The sequence below is a fragment of the Empidonax traillii genome, unplaced genomic scaffold (assembly GCF_003031625.1).
Source record: "Empidonax traillii isolate 1590-97213 ecotype Southwest subspecies unplaced genomic scaffold, ASM303162v1 scaffold1093:size318273, whole genome shotgun sequence".
NCBI lineage: Eukaryota > Metazoa > Chordata > Aves > Passeriformes > Tyrannidae > Empidonax > Empidonax traillii.
The window spans coordinates 190,327-208,312 of NW_020956286.1; the positions used below are offsets into that span (position 1 = coordinate 190,327).

General features: G+C 54.9%; 1 protein-coding gene across 8 annotated transcripts; it reads right to left on the reverse strand.

Moving 5' to 3' along the window:
- Window positions 1-3,809: 3,809 nt before the first annotated feature.
- LOC114068572 (tropomyosin beta chain-like) lies at window positions 3,810-17,908 on the reverse strand. Of its 8 annotated transcripts, XM_027904793.1 has the most exons (10): window positions 17,795-17,908; window positions 16,912-17,037; window positions 10,168-10,301; window positions 9,006-9,123; window positions 8,799-8,869; window positions 8,002-8,052; window positions 7,940-7,964; window positions 7,784-7,846; window positions 7,004-7,073; window positions 3,810-3,892 (listed from the first exon to the last, which is right to left on the reverse strand). In XM_027904793.1, the coding sequence occupies exons 1-10, from the start codon at window positions 17,906-17,908 to the stop codon at window positions 3,810-3,812; spliced, it is 855 nt and encodes a 284-aa protein (XP_027760594.1). The 8 variants fall into 8 exon arrangements, with proteins under 8 accessions (XP_027760594.1, XP_027760593.1, XP_027760599.1 ...); XM_027904792.1 differs by lacking the exons at window positions 7,940-7,964; window positions 8,002-8,052 and adding an exon at window positions 8,479-8,554; XM_027904798.1 differs by lacking the exons at window positions 16,912-17,037; window positions 17,795-17,908 and adding an exon at window positions 12,475-12,606.
- Window positions 17,909-17,986: the final 78 nt, after the last annotated feature.

Below are 17,986 nucleotides of genomic sequence, written 5' to 3' on the forward strand. Positions count from 1 at the left end.
AATGGTGAACCCACCTTTAAGCTGGAAACCCAATGTCCCAGTTTAAATGAGATACACGTGTTTTGTTGAGGATGAGTTATGAGAAAAGATCCAAACTCCTCCCTCTAAGCAATTATAAATCTGAAATTAAGAGGCTCCAATTGAGGGAAAAAAAATTATGGAAAAGAAAAAATAACAGCCCTTTATTAAAAGCTATGTGTGTATTGGCAGAAACAATGAAAGAAAACAAGTAAAACAACCAAACAATACTCCTATACCCACAAATAATCCCCTTCAAAACAAATCAATAAACAAGGAAAAGGAAAAAAACCAAAGTAAACAGTTCAGTTCATGCCCTTTGGTGAAATTCTAACCACAGTCAACAGGGGGCCCTGTTGGATCACTGGAGATGCAGAGCTTGTAGTGTCCTGTGCCAGTCACTAAGTGGTGCTGTTGGATCCCTGGAAATGCAGAGCCTGCAGTTTGTTATGCTGGTCGGCAGGGGGCGCTGTGGAATCACTGGTCATTGCCACGTGGAGGTAACACCCTCTGGGGTGTGTTGGATAAACCACACACACTGGGAAAGGGGAGAGAGAGGAGGGAGAGGAACAACAACAAGAGAGGAAAAAAAAGGTCCTCTCCAATGGGAAAAAAAAAAACAACTCCCTCTATTAGGCTGGTCGAACCGTGCAGCACAGTCTTCCCTCTCCCCTTGATGTGCACAAGGACCACCGCCAAGAAAGAAATAAATGGGAACGGGGAAGGGGAAAAAACTTCCAGAAAACAGTTCCTCTCTGATGAAAAATCCAAGCGGGATCCACAGCTGGCAAGCAGGCTGAGAACAAAAAAACCACTGAGCTTCCACTCCGACCTTTTTCCAGCCTCAGCAGCAAACCCAAACTCCTCCCCTTGTTTCCCAGAAGACAAGAGAAAAAAAAGTAAAGAGGAGCTCCTCACCTCCGTTTCCCAGGAGATGACATTCTGAGCCATTAACCAGAAAGCCGCTTCCTTTGTGTCCCTTAACTGCTCACTTAACAGACCTGCAAGCAGTGGGCAGGGGGAAGGGAAAACTTCCTGCCCAGTTACAAGAACCAGCAAAACCATGACACCCAGGTAAGTGAATTGAGAGGGAAGAGAGTTGTTAAGAAGGGGTTACCCAAGAAAGCTGCAGAGACTCAAGAAAGAAAACAGCGACCTCCCAGATATAAAAGGACTGAAATCAACTCCTCTGATCCTGGTGAGGGGACTTCTGATATGGCATCATAAAGGTCAGACAGTGAATATTCTGACCAGGAACAGGAATAGAGGGTCCCTGCCTTCAGCCAGGAGGAGGAAAGGGATGACCTGGCCTACTGGACTGTGTGGATTCGATGGCCTGGCACATCAGATCCACAGAGGTATAGAGCTTTGGTGGATACTGGTGCACAGTGCACATTGATGCCATCAATAGACAGAAGTTTGGAACATATCTGGATCTCTGGAGTGACAGGGGGATGCCAGGAATTATGGGTATTGGAGGCTGAAGTGAGTTTAACAGGGGACAAGTGGGAAAAGCACCCCATTCTCACTGGCCCAGAGGCCCCTTGTATCCTTGGCATTGATTACCTCAGGAGGGAATACTTCAAAGATCCCAAGGGGTATCAATGGGCTTTTGGTGTAGCTGTGAGAGACAGCTCAGACTACAAACTTTGGAAACAACATCTTTAGAGGAAAAACCAATGCAGATGCAGTTTCCCGAAGTCAACACAGAAAAACACTTACAGTTTAAACTCAGGCATCGCAGTTTTATTGTACGGGAACTCCCTATGCTGTGTAAAATCTCATTCACCCCCCACGTGGCTTCCCTGGGTGGCTCCATCTTGATCCTGTTCACTGAGCCAGCCCCTGCCCCTGTTCTAACCCCATTGGTTGTCCCACTTGTCTCCCTCCAGTCCCTGAGTTCTTATTGGGTCTTAATCTCCTGTCTCCTCCCGTTGGCTAACCAAGTGGCCAAGCCCCTCCCTTCCTCCCAGCAGACTTATAAGCTGCGGGAAACTTGAATAAAGCCTCTTTGCTACAGGATTGCCTGCGTGCCATGTGTTACTCTGCACTGGGCTTGCTTCAACCTGATTCCGTCCCTGAGAGACGGACAGCGGAGACCATATCTCCCTCAAACCCTGTTATGTAGCTACTGTGGATACAGAGAAAATCAAACAATAATCTAATCTGTCTGGCCTCTCAGAAGATCCCTTCATTGTGGGATTGCTGCAAGTTGAAGACCAACAAGTGCCAATTGCTATCAGAACAGTGCACCAACAGCATTATCGCACCAACCGAGATTCCATAATTCCCATTCATGAGCTAATTCATCAACTGGAGAAACAAGGAGTGATCAGCAGGACCCACTCACCCTTTAACAGCCCCATATGGCCAGTGTGGAAGTCTAATGGGGAGTGGAGGCTGACAGTGGACTATCGTGGCCTGAATGAAGTCACACCACCTCTGAGTGCTGCTGTGCCAGACATGTTGGAACTTCAATATGAGCAGGAGTCAAAAGAAGCCAAGTGGTGCCACAACTTATATCACTAATGCATTTTTCTCAACCCCTCTGGCAACAGAGCGCAGGCCACAGTTCGCCTTCACTTAGGGGGTGTCCAGTATATTTAGAAATGACTGCCCCAGGGGTGCAAACACAGTCCAACCATCTGCCATGGACTGATCTAGACTGCACTGGAACAGGGGGGAGCTCCAGAACACCTGCAATATATTGATGATATCAGTGTGGGGCAAGACAGCAGAAGTTTTTGAGAAAGGGAGGAAAATAAGCCAAATTCTTCTGAAAGCTGGTTTTGCCATAAAACAAAGTAAGGTAAAGGGACCCTCATGGGAGATCCAGTTCTTGGGAATAAAATGGCAGGATGGACACCCTTACGTGCCCATGGATATGGTGAACAAAATAGCCTCTATGTCTCCAATGACTAACAAGAAGGAAGCACAAGCTTTCCTAGGCCTTTTGAGGTTCTGGAGGATGCACGTTCCAGGTTATAGTCAGCTTGTGAGCCCCCTCTATTGAGTGACACAGAAGAAAAACCATTTTGAGTGGGGCCTTGAGCAACAACAGGCCTTTGAGCAGATCAAACAGGAGATAGCCCATGCGGTAGCTCTTGGGCCTGTTTGGACAGGACCAAACGTGCAAAATATCCTCTACACTGCAGCTGGAGAGCATGGTCTCAACTGGCAAAGAACATCAGGAGAAACCCAGGGTTGACCATTAGGGTTTTGGAGCCAGGATTATTGAGGATCAGAAGCAGGTAGCATGCCAGATGTGGAAGGGGACACGTCAGTGACATATCTTTATCATTGTGCACTTGAAGAGGATGGCCACTTTGGACTGAGTTTGGAGGTTTTCAGTGCATCACAAGGAGGCGATGGAGACATGGGAACGTAGCCCAAACCACGTGCATTATTGCTCCCAACCCTCCACAGCTGTGGAGGACATTCTTATGCTGGCCATATCCCGCTCTGGACCCAAGACCCTGTAGAGCCTCCTTGCAAGAACTGGGCAGAGAGACCCCCACCACATCTCCTAGTGCCTATGCCCTCCTGCAAGGACCAAGCACAGCCATCCATCTTGTCAAACTACTTTAATATTTGGACATGAAGACAGGACAGAGCCAGTCAGGCTGTGCACAGAGAAGACACCCCTGAGCCATGGTGTAAGGCTGCAGGGCTTCCCTTCTCAGTGGATGTGTGGATTTGGCCAAGACGCAGTTCAGCTGATGACATCCTGAGCATGCCAGTGGGGTGCACATGTGGGGTAGGGAAGAGGGACAGGGGCTCCCCAGGGCAGCTCAGAGGTTGTTCAGCTCCAACAAGGTCTGATCCAGGACCTGGTGAATGCCCACGTTCTCCTCTTTTGCACTGGCCAGACTCTCTGTGAACACAAGGGACACAACCAGAGCATACTCAGGCACAGTCAGACCCACACACACCACACTAAGCACAGACACACACAAACAGACATTTCAGTATGGCACCAGCCTCCAGCCACACGGGTTGTCCCTGTGGTGCATGCAGCCCCACCACTGGCAAGGATGTCTAGCCACTCTGGGACCTACCAAGGCAGCCAGGCCAGCCGGGCCAGTCACTCAGGGTGGATGGTCCCCACTCTTTGGCATTTCCATCCTCCCATGGCACCTCATTGCTCATAGCCAGGCCCTCCACAGCATGGATACCACTGATAGATACCCCTTCCCCAGCCAGCCACCAGTACGGCCCCATCTCCCTGCTATGCTCACTGCACATTCTTCCCCAGCATCAGCACCATTTGGCTGTGGGCTCACACACAAACCCTCAGCCCGCAAAAGCAGAGAGCCAGTACCTGCTGCATGACCCAGAGGTGCTTTGTCAAGAAGACAGTGAGGCAGCAGCCTGGGAAGGTGAACAGAGAGAACAGCAGAGAGAGAAGGAACAAAGCTAAGACTTCAAGGATGAGTTCTGCTGGACAACCTGGCTGCCAAGGCAGCCTCCTACTGCACTCACTTCCAAACAGCATTCTCCTTCCCTCTGGAGATAGGAATGGGATGAGAGCTCTGCCCACACAGCCCTGTCTCCCAGAGCTCCTGGCCAGGCTCTTCCCTATCTCAGGTTTGGAGTAATGGGTGCTACCAGGTCCTCAGCTCCTTTCCCAGCCCTCAGTACCCTGCAGGGACCCTATTCTGCAGGGATCCTCCATGCATAGTCTGGGATGACCAGAGTGAGGGGAAAGAAGAGGCTGGCTGACATTCCCTGGGACAAGGGAAGGAAGGCATCGATACAAGCTACCTCATCCCTCCCTGGCAGGGTTAGACCAATTCTGGGGGATAGCCATCACTGCATAGGTATCCCAGGACATCATAAAACCCCTCGTTTCCCTCCCTCCCAAGAAAAACTGATCAGCTTCAGAGGACTCCCCAACCCCCCCAAGCAGGTCAGTTACCCCCAGGGGGATAAGCCAAGGCTCCAATGCACTTCCTAACCCCAGCAGGGAGTGGGGAAGCACTCCCATCCTCGAGCCAGCCTGGCATAGGGCAGGGAGTGGGGGTGGCAGCCTGGGTGCGGGAGTCTGGCTGGGCTGGGCTGGGCTGGGCTGGGAGTTGTCAACAGCTCAGTTTTTAAGTTCAGTAAGGATGACTTGCAGCTTTTTAGTGAGAATGTGGTTTTTCTTGGCCTCCTGATGGGAATGTTCTAAACAAAAGGAGAGGTAAGTGTAGCAGAGGGAAGAAAGAAAGACAAGTTAGTCAAAAGAGACAGAATTCCACAAAGTCCTTGCTGGAAACCCTGCTGCTTCCCAGACAGCAACTGGGAATGAGCTGGGCCAGCAGGAAGAGGCAGCCAGTCTTTGGGCAGGAACAGGGCCGTGGGTCCATCAATTCAGGGACAGAGCTGTGGGGCAGGGTAGAATGCTGAGGAAGGAGAATGAGGATCAGGGTCTCATTTAGGGCCAGGGATCACTGCTGAAAGGTAGGGTTAGCCCCTTTGGTGTGGGAGGGTGATGAAAGAATGATGCCAGGGACTGCTGCTTGTAGGCAATGTCCAGGAGTGAGGACAGAAAATGGACAGGACCAGGTCTAACCTTGATATTTCATGTCAAAAGAGTCATAAAGAAGATGGCATGAGATGAGGAAAGCTGTGTCAGAGAGCCAGGGGGTGGTGGGGATCATCCCCTGGGTGGAGGCACAAAGGGCCCTGTCCCACTCAGCCTGGCAGCATGGGAGCTGCTCAGGGTTCAGCCAGGGCTGTTCCAGGGGTCCTGCAGCTGCCAGCTGCCTGCAACCACCTCCTACCACCCAGCTGCCAGCTGTCTGCAACCACCTCCTACCACCCAGCTGCCAGCACTTGCATGAAACAGGCAGATGAGGGACAGAGTCGCATGAAGAAAACAAAGGAGAAATGGAGGAAAGAAAATGCTTTATTGAGACCAACTCAGGGGGACAGAACAAAAAAAAAAAGTCATGAAATGTAAACTGAACAGCGATGTGCAAAGGATAGAAGGGAGGCAGAGGAAAGGGATGAGCAGGGGCCTGGGGACTGTCTGCCTGGGGACAGGCTGCCTGCACAACCTACCTCTCCCCTCCGTCCTGTGGGCCTAAGCCTTCATCTGTTTTGGTGGTGGAGGTGCCACTTTCCCTGTGCAGGTACCCCCCCACACCGCCCTGGGCTCAGCAAGCAGAACCAGGGGGCTTTGCTGGAGGAATGTGGGGGGCAGATGTCCCCTGGTGCTTATGCTACCAGGGAGCTGAGGAGGGAGCTGCTGAAGCAAAGGACTCCTAGGCACAGCTGTTTCCTGCCAGGTAATGCTGTGGCACGAACCTGCAATTGCATGGGCACCAAACCTAGCATGAGGGGGTCCTGGCTGCTGTTCCCCTTCCCAGCCAAACACCCCTAAACACTTACACCTTGTCTCCCCACAGAGAGGGGTATTGTGAGAACAACCTGGCTTGGCTCTTTTCCCAAAGTAGATGATGGACAGGCATGGTCTGGGAAGGACAGAGGGGACAGAGCAGGCAGGGAGAGAGAAAGGTGGGATGGCCAGGCAGGCAAGTGGCTGAGCAGGGGAGGGGGTGCGGTGCTAGCACCCAGTGGGGGGCTCAGAGGGAGGTGATGTCATTAAGTGCATTGTCCAGCTCCTTGCTGATGGATTTGTACTTCATCTTCTGCGCATACACTTCATCTGCAGGCAGGCAGGGGGTGAGTGGGTGGCAGGCAGTAGAGGGGGGATGGGCAGCAAAGAGAGAGAGGGTGGCTGTGAGCAGGGGGCCAAGGACAGCAGGAGCATGTGGACACAGGTGATGTAGATGAAGCCTTATTCCCCACCTGAAGGCAGAGCCACAGATTGCAGCATATCTGTGCCCCTGCACTGGACACCACAGCATCCAGCCTCCCTGCTTCCAGGACCCCTGCCCAGCCCCTCACCCTGGCCAAGCCCTGTCTGGCCCTGCTGGAGCCACATCTTGGGCAGTGTTCCCTGGGAAAGAGCGACACAGGGACAGTGAGGACGCTTTACCTTCTAGATCATCGATGGTTTTCTCCAGCTTCGCCACAGACCGCTCTGCAAACTCCGCACGGGTCTCAGCCTACGGGAGTGCAGGGGAGAGAGGGTAAGCTGCAGGGTACAACAGGGATGGAGCATGCTTCACTGCACCCCAAATCTGCCTCATCTGCATCTCCTGTACTTCCCATGCGCCCTCCCCTGGGAAAGGCAAGAGACAAAGGCCCCATGGACCCCCATGCCCTAAACTAACAGCAGGGGTGAGAACTTGCCCTCAAAGGAGTCAGCTGGGCAAAGTGCCTCCATGTTGGGCTTTCTGTTGATCCCAGTCTGTCCTGACCACCAAAAGCATCATGGGAGCCCACACACTTCATAGGTTGTGTGTGCAACCAACACTGGACTGATCACTTCAAAACAGACATGGCTTGAAGTTGGTGTGTGCAGGGCATGAGCTCCTGCCAGCGCATGTCCTGGGAGCAGGACACCACACAGGGCAGAGGCAAGCAGAGGAGCAGAGTGCAGCATGAGGCTGCAGGATGCAACTCCAATGGGACTATGCTCCCTGGGGATGCAAACACCAGTCCTTCAGATGGGCCACGACCCCTCTCTGGGGTATCAGGATCCCATGGGGGCATCCCAGACCCAGACATCTTCCATGTTGCAAGGCCACAATTTGGGGAAGGGTGAGAGGACATGGGTGTAACAGGGTCAAAATCCACAGGGGATGGCAAACTCGTGCCTGCACTGATGCAGTGCCAGCCCCTCTCTTGGGGGTCCCAGCCCCACACCCCTTACCTCCTTCAGCTTTTCGCCTAGAAGCTTGATTTCCTCCTCATACTTGTCCTCCTTGGTGGAATACTGCAGAGACAGATGGGCAGCCATGAGCCCCACAGGACACCTCCGTCCATACTTCACTTCAGTGGAGGACCCCAGCAGCCCCAGACCATGCACCCTCTGCCCAGCCCCAGCAGCCCCTCTGGATCCTACCTTGTCAGCCTGGGTCTCTAAGGGACTTCAAGTTGTTGGTGACAATTTTCAGCTCCTTCTCTAGATCACCACATTTACTACATCCCAAGCAGGGCCAGCAGAAGGGGGAGCAGGGCCAAGGGGCAGGTGAGAGGAAGGAGCAGAAAGAGTGGGTAGGGAAGGAGGAAAGAAAGAGAGAGAACAAGTTGAGGGAGGAGAAAACTCAGGCAGTGCAGGCGCAGAAGGAACAGAGCCACTGCGAGCAGAAGCTGCTGAGATGTATTTATTCATCTGTTCCTCATGCCTCCTTGCACAGACACCCTGAGCATCACTGCCAGCTGGGCTCTCACCAGCCCTGCCTAGAAGGAGGGCAGGCACAGAGGGATGCGTCCGCCAGAGCAGGAGGCAAGGGGAGGTTGTGGCAGAGGCAGTAGTGCAGAGAGGAGAGGTGGCTCACACAGTTTAAGAGACAGTGACAGAGAGAGGGGATTGCTGTGGATAGCCCTGCACCCTTGCCCCAGTACCTCTTCCTCTGAGGCAATGAGGGATTTGAGAGTCTGGTCCATGGTCCGCAGCTCTTCTTCCAATTGTCTCACTCGACTAGGGCAGAAGAGGAACACCCCAGGGTGGGGGGGCAGCAGAGAACAGGGTCAAGGATGTGCAGGTTGGAATCCCCCTGCCCCCAGTCTGTGAGCCCAGGGACCACCCTGACAGCAGAACCTGCTGTTCTTGGGAAAGGATATCCCCATTCCCACACAGACACACGGCCACCCCCAGCTGCTAGGGACTCAGGGCAAGGGCCACGTGGGGCCTCTTCATGCTGCCCAATGGGAGCCCAACTCACCTCTCTGCTACCTCTGCCCTCTCCTCTGAGCGCTCCAGCTCTCCCTCAAGGACAACCAGCTTGCGGGCGACCTGTCGACAGCAGCAAGGGGCACACATCAGCCCCATACTTGCCCTGGCTTGGGACACAGGGCTGTGGGGAGGCAGCCCAGGGTGTTGCCAGGGAATCAGCACTGGGGGAAGGGGACATGTGAATGTGGGCACGCACCTCCTCGTATTTGCGGTCAGCCTCCTCTGCTATGTGCTTCGCCTCCTTCAGCTGCATTTCCTGGAGCTCCATCTTCTCCTCATCCTTCATGGCCCTGTTTTCAATGACCTTCATACCTCTGAGGAAAGCACGAGCCAAAATATGTTACTGCTGTGGATCAAGATGGCACCTGCACCTCCCATCCACTGTGCCCTAACCCTGCCATCCTCCAGTTCCAGAGACTTGGGGCACTGGCACTCATTGGCCACCTCACACAGTAGGGTCACACTAGTGGTAATGCCAAGGATGGTCCTGTGCACAAATAAAGCAGCAGACCTGACCCCAAGGCCACCCCAGGACTGTGTTCCAGACCAAGATGTGGCCATGGTGCCTCTCAACCAGGCAGGTCCTGAACTCATCATTCAGGGGGATAAAATCATGTGCAGTCCACGATGAACTGGTCACAATCTCCACAAAAGCAGTCTGACAGGCTAGCAACCTTTAGGAAATGCTAGAAAAAATCCTGTCACAAAGCCTTTTCCCATTCAGGAATGACGCTCACAAGCAGGGGGTCACCAAACCCACATGAACCCCTTTGACAGGGACTCCTGCAGACTCTTCTCTCGCTCAGATGCTGCTGCTCAAACTGGTCTTTGCCAATGGAGGGGAGAGTTCATGTAACTGCCATGAATGCTGTGATGCCCTTGCCTGCATAGCTCCCGCCCGGTAAATCTGCTTGCTGTGAGGATGGGGAAACACTCTGCAGGACTTCTTTTTGAATGAGACTAGTTTGTTCTCAAAGGTCAACCACAGTTCCCAGGCATAGAAGTCCCCTCCTGGGCCGTTGCTCAACTCTCGAGCAGAAGAGGCTGCTCTGGGACAGAAAACAGGCTCCAAGCACCCTCTGGCTTCAGTTATAGACTGATATTTGTATAAACACCAGATCAGATTTTTCAGGATTTTATGAGTTCCATGGAAATTTCAAAGCGTGCCAAGAACGCCCATATCTGGGGGACTTCTCTGCATTGTGGCTTTGCTCTTTCCTTTTGGGGTCTGCAGGAAAACCAATGCAAATCCCATAAGATCACTTGAGGGGGATCCCCAAACCCCACTGCAAAACCAAGGGAGCTGCCTGCAATCAAGGGTGACCTGAGACCACCCTCGCTGTCCCTCTCTGTCACACCTTTCGCTCTCATCAGCTGCCTTTTCAGCTTCCTCCAGCTTCTGCAGGGCAGTGCCCAGGCGTTCTTGAGCTTGATCCAGCTCCTCCTCCACCAGCTGGATACGGCGATTCAGAGAAGCCACTTCAGCCTCAGCCTGGGGGAGCAGAAACGCCTTGATCACTCCATTTGACGTATATGTCTCACTATATATAAAAGCATTTTCAGCAGTTATTTTTGCATTCACTATCCAAAACACCCCTTGACACTGTTCAACAAGCCCATCTGGGCTCCTTTCTATAGGGACAATGGGGCTCCCTCCATCTCTAGCACTCTGATGCTGGCTCCTCCTGGCCCTGCAACCTTAGCCCACCACGTGCAGCGCCCCCACACATCCAGCTCCCACCTTGGAGAGGGATGATGCACATTCACCAGGGTAGGGTGGCTGGAGCAGCTGCACCATCATGGGGATGCTATTTGGGGTTTGTGGAGCAGTAAGCAGGGAGGAATGCCCTGTACAGCTTCACTTACAAAAGGAAATTGGAGCCACTTGTGGATTTCCTGTTTAAAGAGGTGGCAGAGTGAGTTGGGAGCCTCTTCTGGAGGCACCCTCCCCAGCCCTGTGCAACAGGGTAGCCCAAAGATGAGCACAGACCCCCTGCCCCCTCCCTCCCCTTCCCTGGCTGATGTACAGTGTGGCGCTGGGGGCAATGGAGCATGTTGCCCTCAGCAGGCTGGAGCCCAGGCAAGTCACAGCTGCTGGGGCCTGAAAGACCAGGGCTCCCTGTTTTCCCAGGCTCCCTGCACATGGGACCAGGAGCCAGGGCTGGCTGGGAGCAGTGGCCTTGGCCCCTGCCAGCCCTTTGACACCTGGCCCCACAGTCTTTCCATTTGGTAAAGGTCTCCTGCCTGCTCCATCACCACCACTGTGAAATGCTTCCTCAGCAGCTCTTGGCCCTGCTCCCCACCAGAAGGGCTGTGGGGAGTTAAAACCCCAGATGCAAAGAAATGAGCAGCAATGAGACTCTGCTGCAGGGAGCAGCCCCATGCACCACAAGGCAGGGAGACATGCACCAACCACAGGATAATGTCTCCTGCTTATTCACAGGCTAGAGATGGCATAGCTGGCTGCAGCACCCAACATTGGCCAGCCTCCTGTTCCAGAATTGTAAATGCCCATGGGTGACATTGGCCAAGCAGAAGGGCCATGGAAGCAGCAAGGAGGCTGCCCTGCTGAGCACCTATGGTCCCTGTGGCAAGCTGGCAGGCACGGCTAGCACCAGTCCAAGTGGGTCAGCCTGGCAGTGTGCTGGGTGGGCAGCTAGCGCCAAGGTTGGCACAACAGCTGCCTCCACCCCATGAACACCCCTTTTCTGGGCTCACTGAGAGCTCATTCCCTGCCAAACTGTATAGGAGCTGGGACTGGCCCCTGGCAGGACAATGCTCTGCTTGCAGCATCTGCCTCACTCCAGCAGGAGCTTTTTTTTCCTAGACATTCATCCTCAAAGTGAGTCAGAGCTGCCCGGAAGGACACTTGGGAACATGAGCTCTCCAGCAGGACCCTGTGACCCCAATCTGCAGCTGCAGGAAGGGGCCATTTCCTCTGCACACAGAGTGTCAACAGACCAGGTACTGCACCCAGCTCTGCAACCCATGGTGAGGATGTTAAAGGAGTGGGCATTAGAAAAAGAAAAAAACTCACAAGCTCCAACAACAGTAAAAAAGCCAAACCAGAAACAAGCTGCAGCCTGGAAATGCCGTCCCACTGCCAAAGTTGGCCCATGCAAAGGGGTGGTTCGTCCCCACAAAGGGACATGCTAGAGAGCCAAAAGCTCTGTGACTACTGCAGACCAGGCCGCAGAGCCTGCTGGAAGCCAGGCAGGAGTCTGGGTGTGGGATTTTTAGCCGTGCACACAGCCGACCTCCAAGGGAGGAGATCTTTTCCCAGGATGTGCCTGACCCCAAGTAGAGCCAAGGCAGAGCTGGCTGCTCCCTGGTGCCCCGCCAACAGGAGAAGCCCTGGGCATCCCTACCGCACGAAGTATCCCTCCAACGACCCATGAGGGAGGCAGCTGGAGCAGGCAGTCGGGAGGCAGCGATGCTGCCGTGGTATCTGAATGGCAGCGCTGTCCAGCTCCCCCGGGACTTCTCTGAACTCCCACCCAGAGGCAGACAGCCTGGCTACCGGAGCAGGGGGGCGGCGGCCGGGGCCAGCCAGGGGGGGAGGATGCCGGCGGCATTGTCGGAGCCGGTGGGGGCATCCCGGGGAGCTGCCGGAGCCCCCCTCCCCGCCCCGCCATGCCCCCTGCCCCCCGAGTCCTGCGCCTTACCCGCTCCCGGGCCTGCCGCTCGGCATCGGCCTCCCGCTGCAGATGTTCGGCGCGCTCCTCTGCCTCGTCGGCCACCTGTTGTAGGCTCTGGATCTTCTTCTTGACGGCGTCGATGGAGCTGATGCCTGCCATGGCGGGGGCTGCCAGTGGGGAGGCCACACCGCCAAGCCCTTTATGGGACCCGCCCAACTCGGGCAGGAAGCACTCAGGCAGCTGCTGCTCCCGCTGCCCTGCCTCCATTCCTTCCTGCTCCTCCTGCTCCTGCCCCTCCTCCTGCTATGGACCGACCTGGGCCACCGCTCCCCCGGGCAGCGTACACAGACCCCTGGGCAGGGTGCTCACCACCGGCAGGGGACGGTCTTCTATCTGGCGAGGTCCACAGTCCTCCCCACCCCAAATAGGAAATAGTGTGCCCTCCTGGGCAAGAAGCATGGTCCTACCCAGGCAGGGGTTACTGTCCCTACCCGCCCCCCCCCCCTCCCCCAGACAAGATGCACAGTGGCTTCTGGGCAGTGTACACTGTTCTCCCTCCTCAAGCAGGGTGCATGATGCCCCCAGGATACAGGACATATTCCCCCTCCAAGCAGGGCACCCCTCAGATAGGGGTGCACAGTCCTATCAAGTTCCCCCAGAATGATGTAGAGGAGCCTAGGGAGTCTGGGGATGCCAGAGCCTGTCCCCTTCAAGCTCCCCTGGACACTGGAGCGATGTACCCATGATGCATGTGATAAGTAGAGACACCGGTTTTATTCCAGGCAAATTAAAATAAGCGAAAGGGCACTAACAAAAGAACTATTTCTGTATATTTACTAACTTATAGGCGTACCGTGGAGACTGTAAGGTGAAGGGTCCTGTCTGGACCTAACACCAGGGAATCTTTTGCAGCCAGGAACAGGGAACAAATTATAAATAAAAATGTATTCCTCTGTGCCATGTGGATACAAAGAGAGGCCCTCCATGCCTTGCAATGTGGGGATGATGCAAGACCCCCCTGTACGAGCCCCGGGGAGATAAGTTACAACCAGCCAAAAGGTAACACCCACCTCCAAAGCAGGGAAATTACCTTTTAAGGCAACAAATGGACAATGAATGAATATTCAACAACTGATATCTAAGGGTACAAAAAGCGCGGTTTTCAAACAACAGTGTGTGCTCTTTGTATGATTCAGAGGTGCACCCAGTGCTGAAAATGGGTACCCAGCACTGTAATAAAAAACTCTTGCTATATTTCTTTGTCCTGCAGGTATTTTTGCTGTCTTCAAAATTCAAGAAAAGAAGTAACTTATAACACTGCAGAGATGGAGAGGTCTTGGGCTTTTACCCCATAGGGGCCCTGGGGCAGAGCCCATTCCCAGGCATCCTCCTGGGGGACCTGGGGCTGGAGCTGTGGAGCACAGCCATGTCCCCAGCACCCATCTCATTCAGCCCCTTGGCATCTGCTTCCCCAAGCAGGGACCTGGCTGGCAGCCTTGCAAGGGGCCCATGGTTCCCCCTGCATCCCCCAGCTGCCCTTGGGCTCTCCCCCATAGGGGAGTCCAGTTCCCAGCTCCCAGCTCTGCATCTTTGCCAGGGCACATGCTATGATCCATCAGGAGGGGCTGGCACTGTTGGCACTCAGTTTTCCCTTACAGAGTTCTGACAGCTCCCAGGCAGCATAGGCTGCACTTCTCACTTGCCTCCAGGGATGCCAGTTCTCAGGTTGACCTCACTGGCTGCCCTTGGCTCCAGGATCAGGGGGCCTGGGGGTACCTGGACACACTGCCAGCAGAGTCCTGCAGCCCTGCATCTCTCTGATAGAGGCAGTGCTGCTGGTCCCCTGGGAGCAAGTGGCCTCGGGCTTGGCCTTAGTCCTGCTGGTCCTGCACCACTCCCAGCCCAATACCTGGGTGGCAAGAGTGCTCCCAGGCCAGTGCACAGGCCTGGAGTAGAAAGCAAGGTCCCCACCATCAAAGGAGCAGGGGCAAGCTGGCTGTGGGCAGGAAGGAGGTAAGTTGAGGCACAGCCACCCTGCTGGGCTGGGTGCCTCTTTCTCTGGCCCCACCTAGGGATGCAGTCACTTCCCAGCAGAGCTCCGTTTCCTCCCACTGGCTCAAGTAATCGCCAAATAAAAGTAAAGTCTCAGCCAGGGAGAGCAAACAGGGCAGGAACTTGGGTGAAGCCTTTGGGGCCAGGGCCAGGTCACCAGCTGGGGATTCAGGGGGCTGGAGGGGGCTGCTCTGGCTAAACCTGCTGTCCTAGCTGCACCATATGCAGCAGTCCCTTGCCAGCATCCTGCCGTGGGCCTCACAGGCTATTCCTCCTGGGGACAAGGAGGCAGTGGGGCCACGGTGGCCTCACAGAGTTGCTGGGAAGGGGCTGCCAGCACCATAGAGCTGCCAATTCAGGGACAGGTGCTCTCCAGTTTGTGCCACCATCTGACTCCCCTCCAAGTGCCTGGGAAGGTTGCATTTGCACCCCTTAGCACAGTCCCTGTGGGCTTCCTGCACTGCCATCCCATGCCGGAGGCAGGGCAGTGCTGGAGCAGGGGGACATTTATTCTTTTAAGGCATTCGTTGACATTTTTGCCAAGACCAGGAGCCTGCCTGGATCACTGTGATGGGCCCTGACCTGGCCAAGAGATAGGGATGCTCTGTGCTCACAGGCACACACTGTCCTGGCAGCCAAGGGGAGCACGATGGTCCCCAGGGAGGTAGGTGGGTGGGCTCTGGGGGTCTACCCCACGCTTCCTTTGCAAGAGCTGGGAGCAACACTGTGGCTTGTCCTGGGGAGGAGGAAACGTCAGCCCTGGCACTTTGCTGTCAGCACATTCAGGTCTCTGGCATGGACACCTGGTAATTTCCAGTGCTCTGCACATGGCACAGCCTGTCCAGGTTTCAGTATGGCCTCAGGGCAGCTGTGCTAGTAATGGGCTCCCAGCCCTGCCTGTAACACCCATTTGCAGCCAGCCTGCCCTCCCTGACACTGAAAGAGTGCTCCTTTTCCTCATTCAGCCCTTTCCTGAAGGGGTTGGTGGCTCATGTTCCTCGTATCTGTTGGGACAGGACTCTCCTTGCCAAAGCCCACAGACTTGCCAAGCCACTGTGGACCAGGAGTGCAGTAACTTCACCCTCCCTGCCTAAAATGGCCTGTTGTCATCAGCAAACTGCTCCGCACCTTGTGGTCAACGTCTGCCCTGTGCCACCATTTGCACTTTCCTCTGAGTCCCTCACATTAGCCAGATCTTGTACTGAGATTGCCCTGTCCCATATCAGCATGGATCCAGTCAGACCAGTACAAATCCCTGCTACACACAACAGCCACCCTATCATGTCTGCCCCACGCCAAGATAAATGGTGCCCTTCCAAAGGATCTTTAATGTCTTAATTACTTTGGTTTAGCATCTAACTAAACTGGGGCAGGTCTGTAGGGTCAGCAAATAATGCTGGGGAATCCCTCAGGTGCTCCCTGGGGGCTCTGGGCCACCTGGGGGACATGTGCTGCTACTTCTGATCCTTGTCTGCTCACTCCTATCCTTGGCAGCCACCTCAGAGATTTGACACATCTCCCCCATTTAGCTCCATAAACTGTCTGGGACTGAAATTTTTGTTCTCAATCAGTCCTAAAAAGCCTGGCCATGCACTGCTGGCCACAGTCCAGTCATCTCCCCTTTAACTTCTCCTTCAGCTTCCAGGGTTGGTTTTCATCAAAAGGCTGGTTATCAAAAGGAGGATTTATTTGTAGGGTGTCAAATACCCTGTGTGGCACCACAGGTCGGTATACCCCATTCCTGAGTGGCCCCATGGCTGCACAAAGCTGTTCCACCCTTCATCCTGGCCAGGCACAAGCCAATTTCAACACTCTTCTAATATCTCCCAGACAGGATCCATTTCCCAGGAGAAACATCAGTCACAGCACTAAATAAAACTCTTCCTGGCCTTGCCCTTGCCAGGGTACAGGGTGGCACGTTGGACCCCAAAATGACCAAGCTCACCCCCTGAGACCCCAAACATCTTTCCTCACAGCCAGTTCTTGGCAGTTGGCCACAGGCAAGAGCTTTTTTCATTTTTCTGCTCTTTTTTTGCTTTCCTGACAGTTTATCAAGCACCACAGACTGTTTTCTGTCAGCATCGCAGACACGTGTGCTTGGGGACCCGTGACACAGCTTGGGACACTCATCTCCGTTAGCTTTGGGGAGCCAGGCATGCAGCTGCCCCCAAAGCTCCAGAGCTGACTGAGCAGTATCTGTCACAACCTGCCCTGCCCCCGCACCCTGAGAAGGATCTGGCCAGTCCCTGCCCTGCATCTCAGCTGGGTTCAGTGTCAGCATCCCAGGAATGGGATGCTGACAGTCTTCCCCAGACACCTTCCATATAAGGCTCTCCTCTTTCTTCGCATCCCCCCTCCCCCTCCCACATCTGGCACCGGTACAGGGGAGGAGTTGCTGGCATGCCTACATACATCTGTAGCTTTCTTCTCCGCCTGCTCCAGCTTTTCCTGGGTCTCCTTGACAGACTCGGAGTACTTCTCCACCTCATCCTCTGTGCCCTTCAGCTTCTTCTGCAGGCCCTGTTGTTCCTCCTCCAGCTTGAGAAGGGACAGAGGGTGAGGGTCAGGAGGCTGGTAGTTCCCACAAGGCTGGGTAGGGGATAGCCATCCTACTCCTGAGGTGGCCAAGGCTGGGGGCATAGCAGGAGCATGCAGACATGCTCACTGTTGACTTTGGGGTCACACGTCCTCAGGGAGCCCTTGGTTCCCAGGGCCAGAGAAGCCTTCAGCATCCCTGAGCCTGGTGAGGGTAAGGGGGTGGTGAGCTCCCTCCCTGTGCAAGGGACTGAAAAGGTCCTGACTAGGGGGGACAGCTCCAGGGGCACCGAGAAGGTTCCCATCTCTGTGACTAGAGTGGGAGTACTCTATCCCCAAGGATCTCCCTGGCAGAGGGATAGGGAGGTGGCACTGGGGTGTCCCACAGACAGGGCATGTTTGGGGGGAACTGATGTGAGTAGTCAGGGGCAACATGCCGGACTGCTGATCCCTGGGGATGGGCACCCAGCAGGGTAAGGTCCCCAGGTACAGGCACCCAGTGGGTTGAGATCACAAGGGATGGGCACCCTTAGAGTTGGGATCTGATGGCTGGACACCCAGTGAGGCAAGGTCCCCAAGGCAGAACACCCCTAGGACAGGAATCCCCAGGCTGGACACACAGCAGGTGCCAGTCCCCAGGGCTGGGCACCCCTAGGTGCAGGATCCCCAGGCTAGACACCCAGCTAGACGGGGTCCCCGGGTCTGGACACCCTTAAAGGGGGGCCCCGGGCAATGCTGGCAAAGCCCGTGGGACACCAACCTGCTTGCAGCGGTCTTCCGCCTGCTTCTTGTCGGCCTCCGCTTGCTCTGCACGGTCGATGGCGTTCTCCTTGTCCAGTTTCAACATCTGCATCTTTTTCTTGATGGCCTCCATGGGGACGGCGGGGCGGCGGCGGGATGAGGAACACCAGGGGAGGCGGGAGCACCGGCACTGCGCCCCCAGCCCCGCCAC

Bases quoted from the DNA above. Each gene is read 5' to 3' on its own strand.
- LOC114068572 (XM_027904793.1), bottom strand. From the start codon at position 17,908: ATGGAGGCCATCAAGAAAAAGATGCAGATGTTGAAACTGGACAAGGAG. The intron at 9,124-10,167 runs GTGTGACAGAGA...TGCTTTCCTCAG, and splicing joins GCAGCTGATGAGAGCGAAAG to AGGTATGAAGGTCATTGAAA. The intron at 7,847-7,939 runs GTGCATGGTCTG...CTGTCTCTGCAG, and splicing joins CTGCTGGGGCTGGGCAGAGG to TATTCCACCAAGGAGGACAA.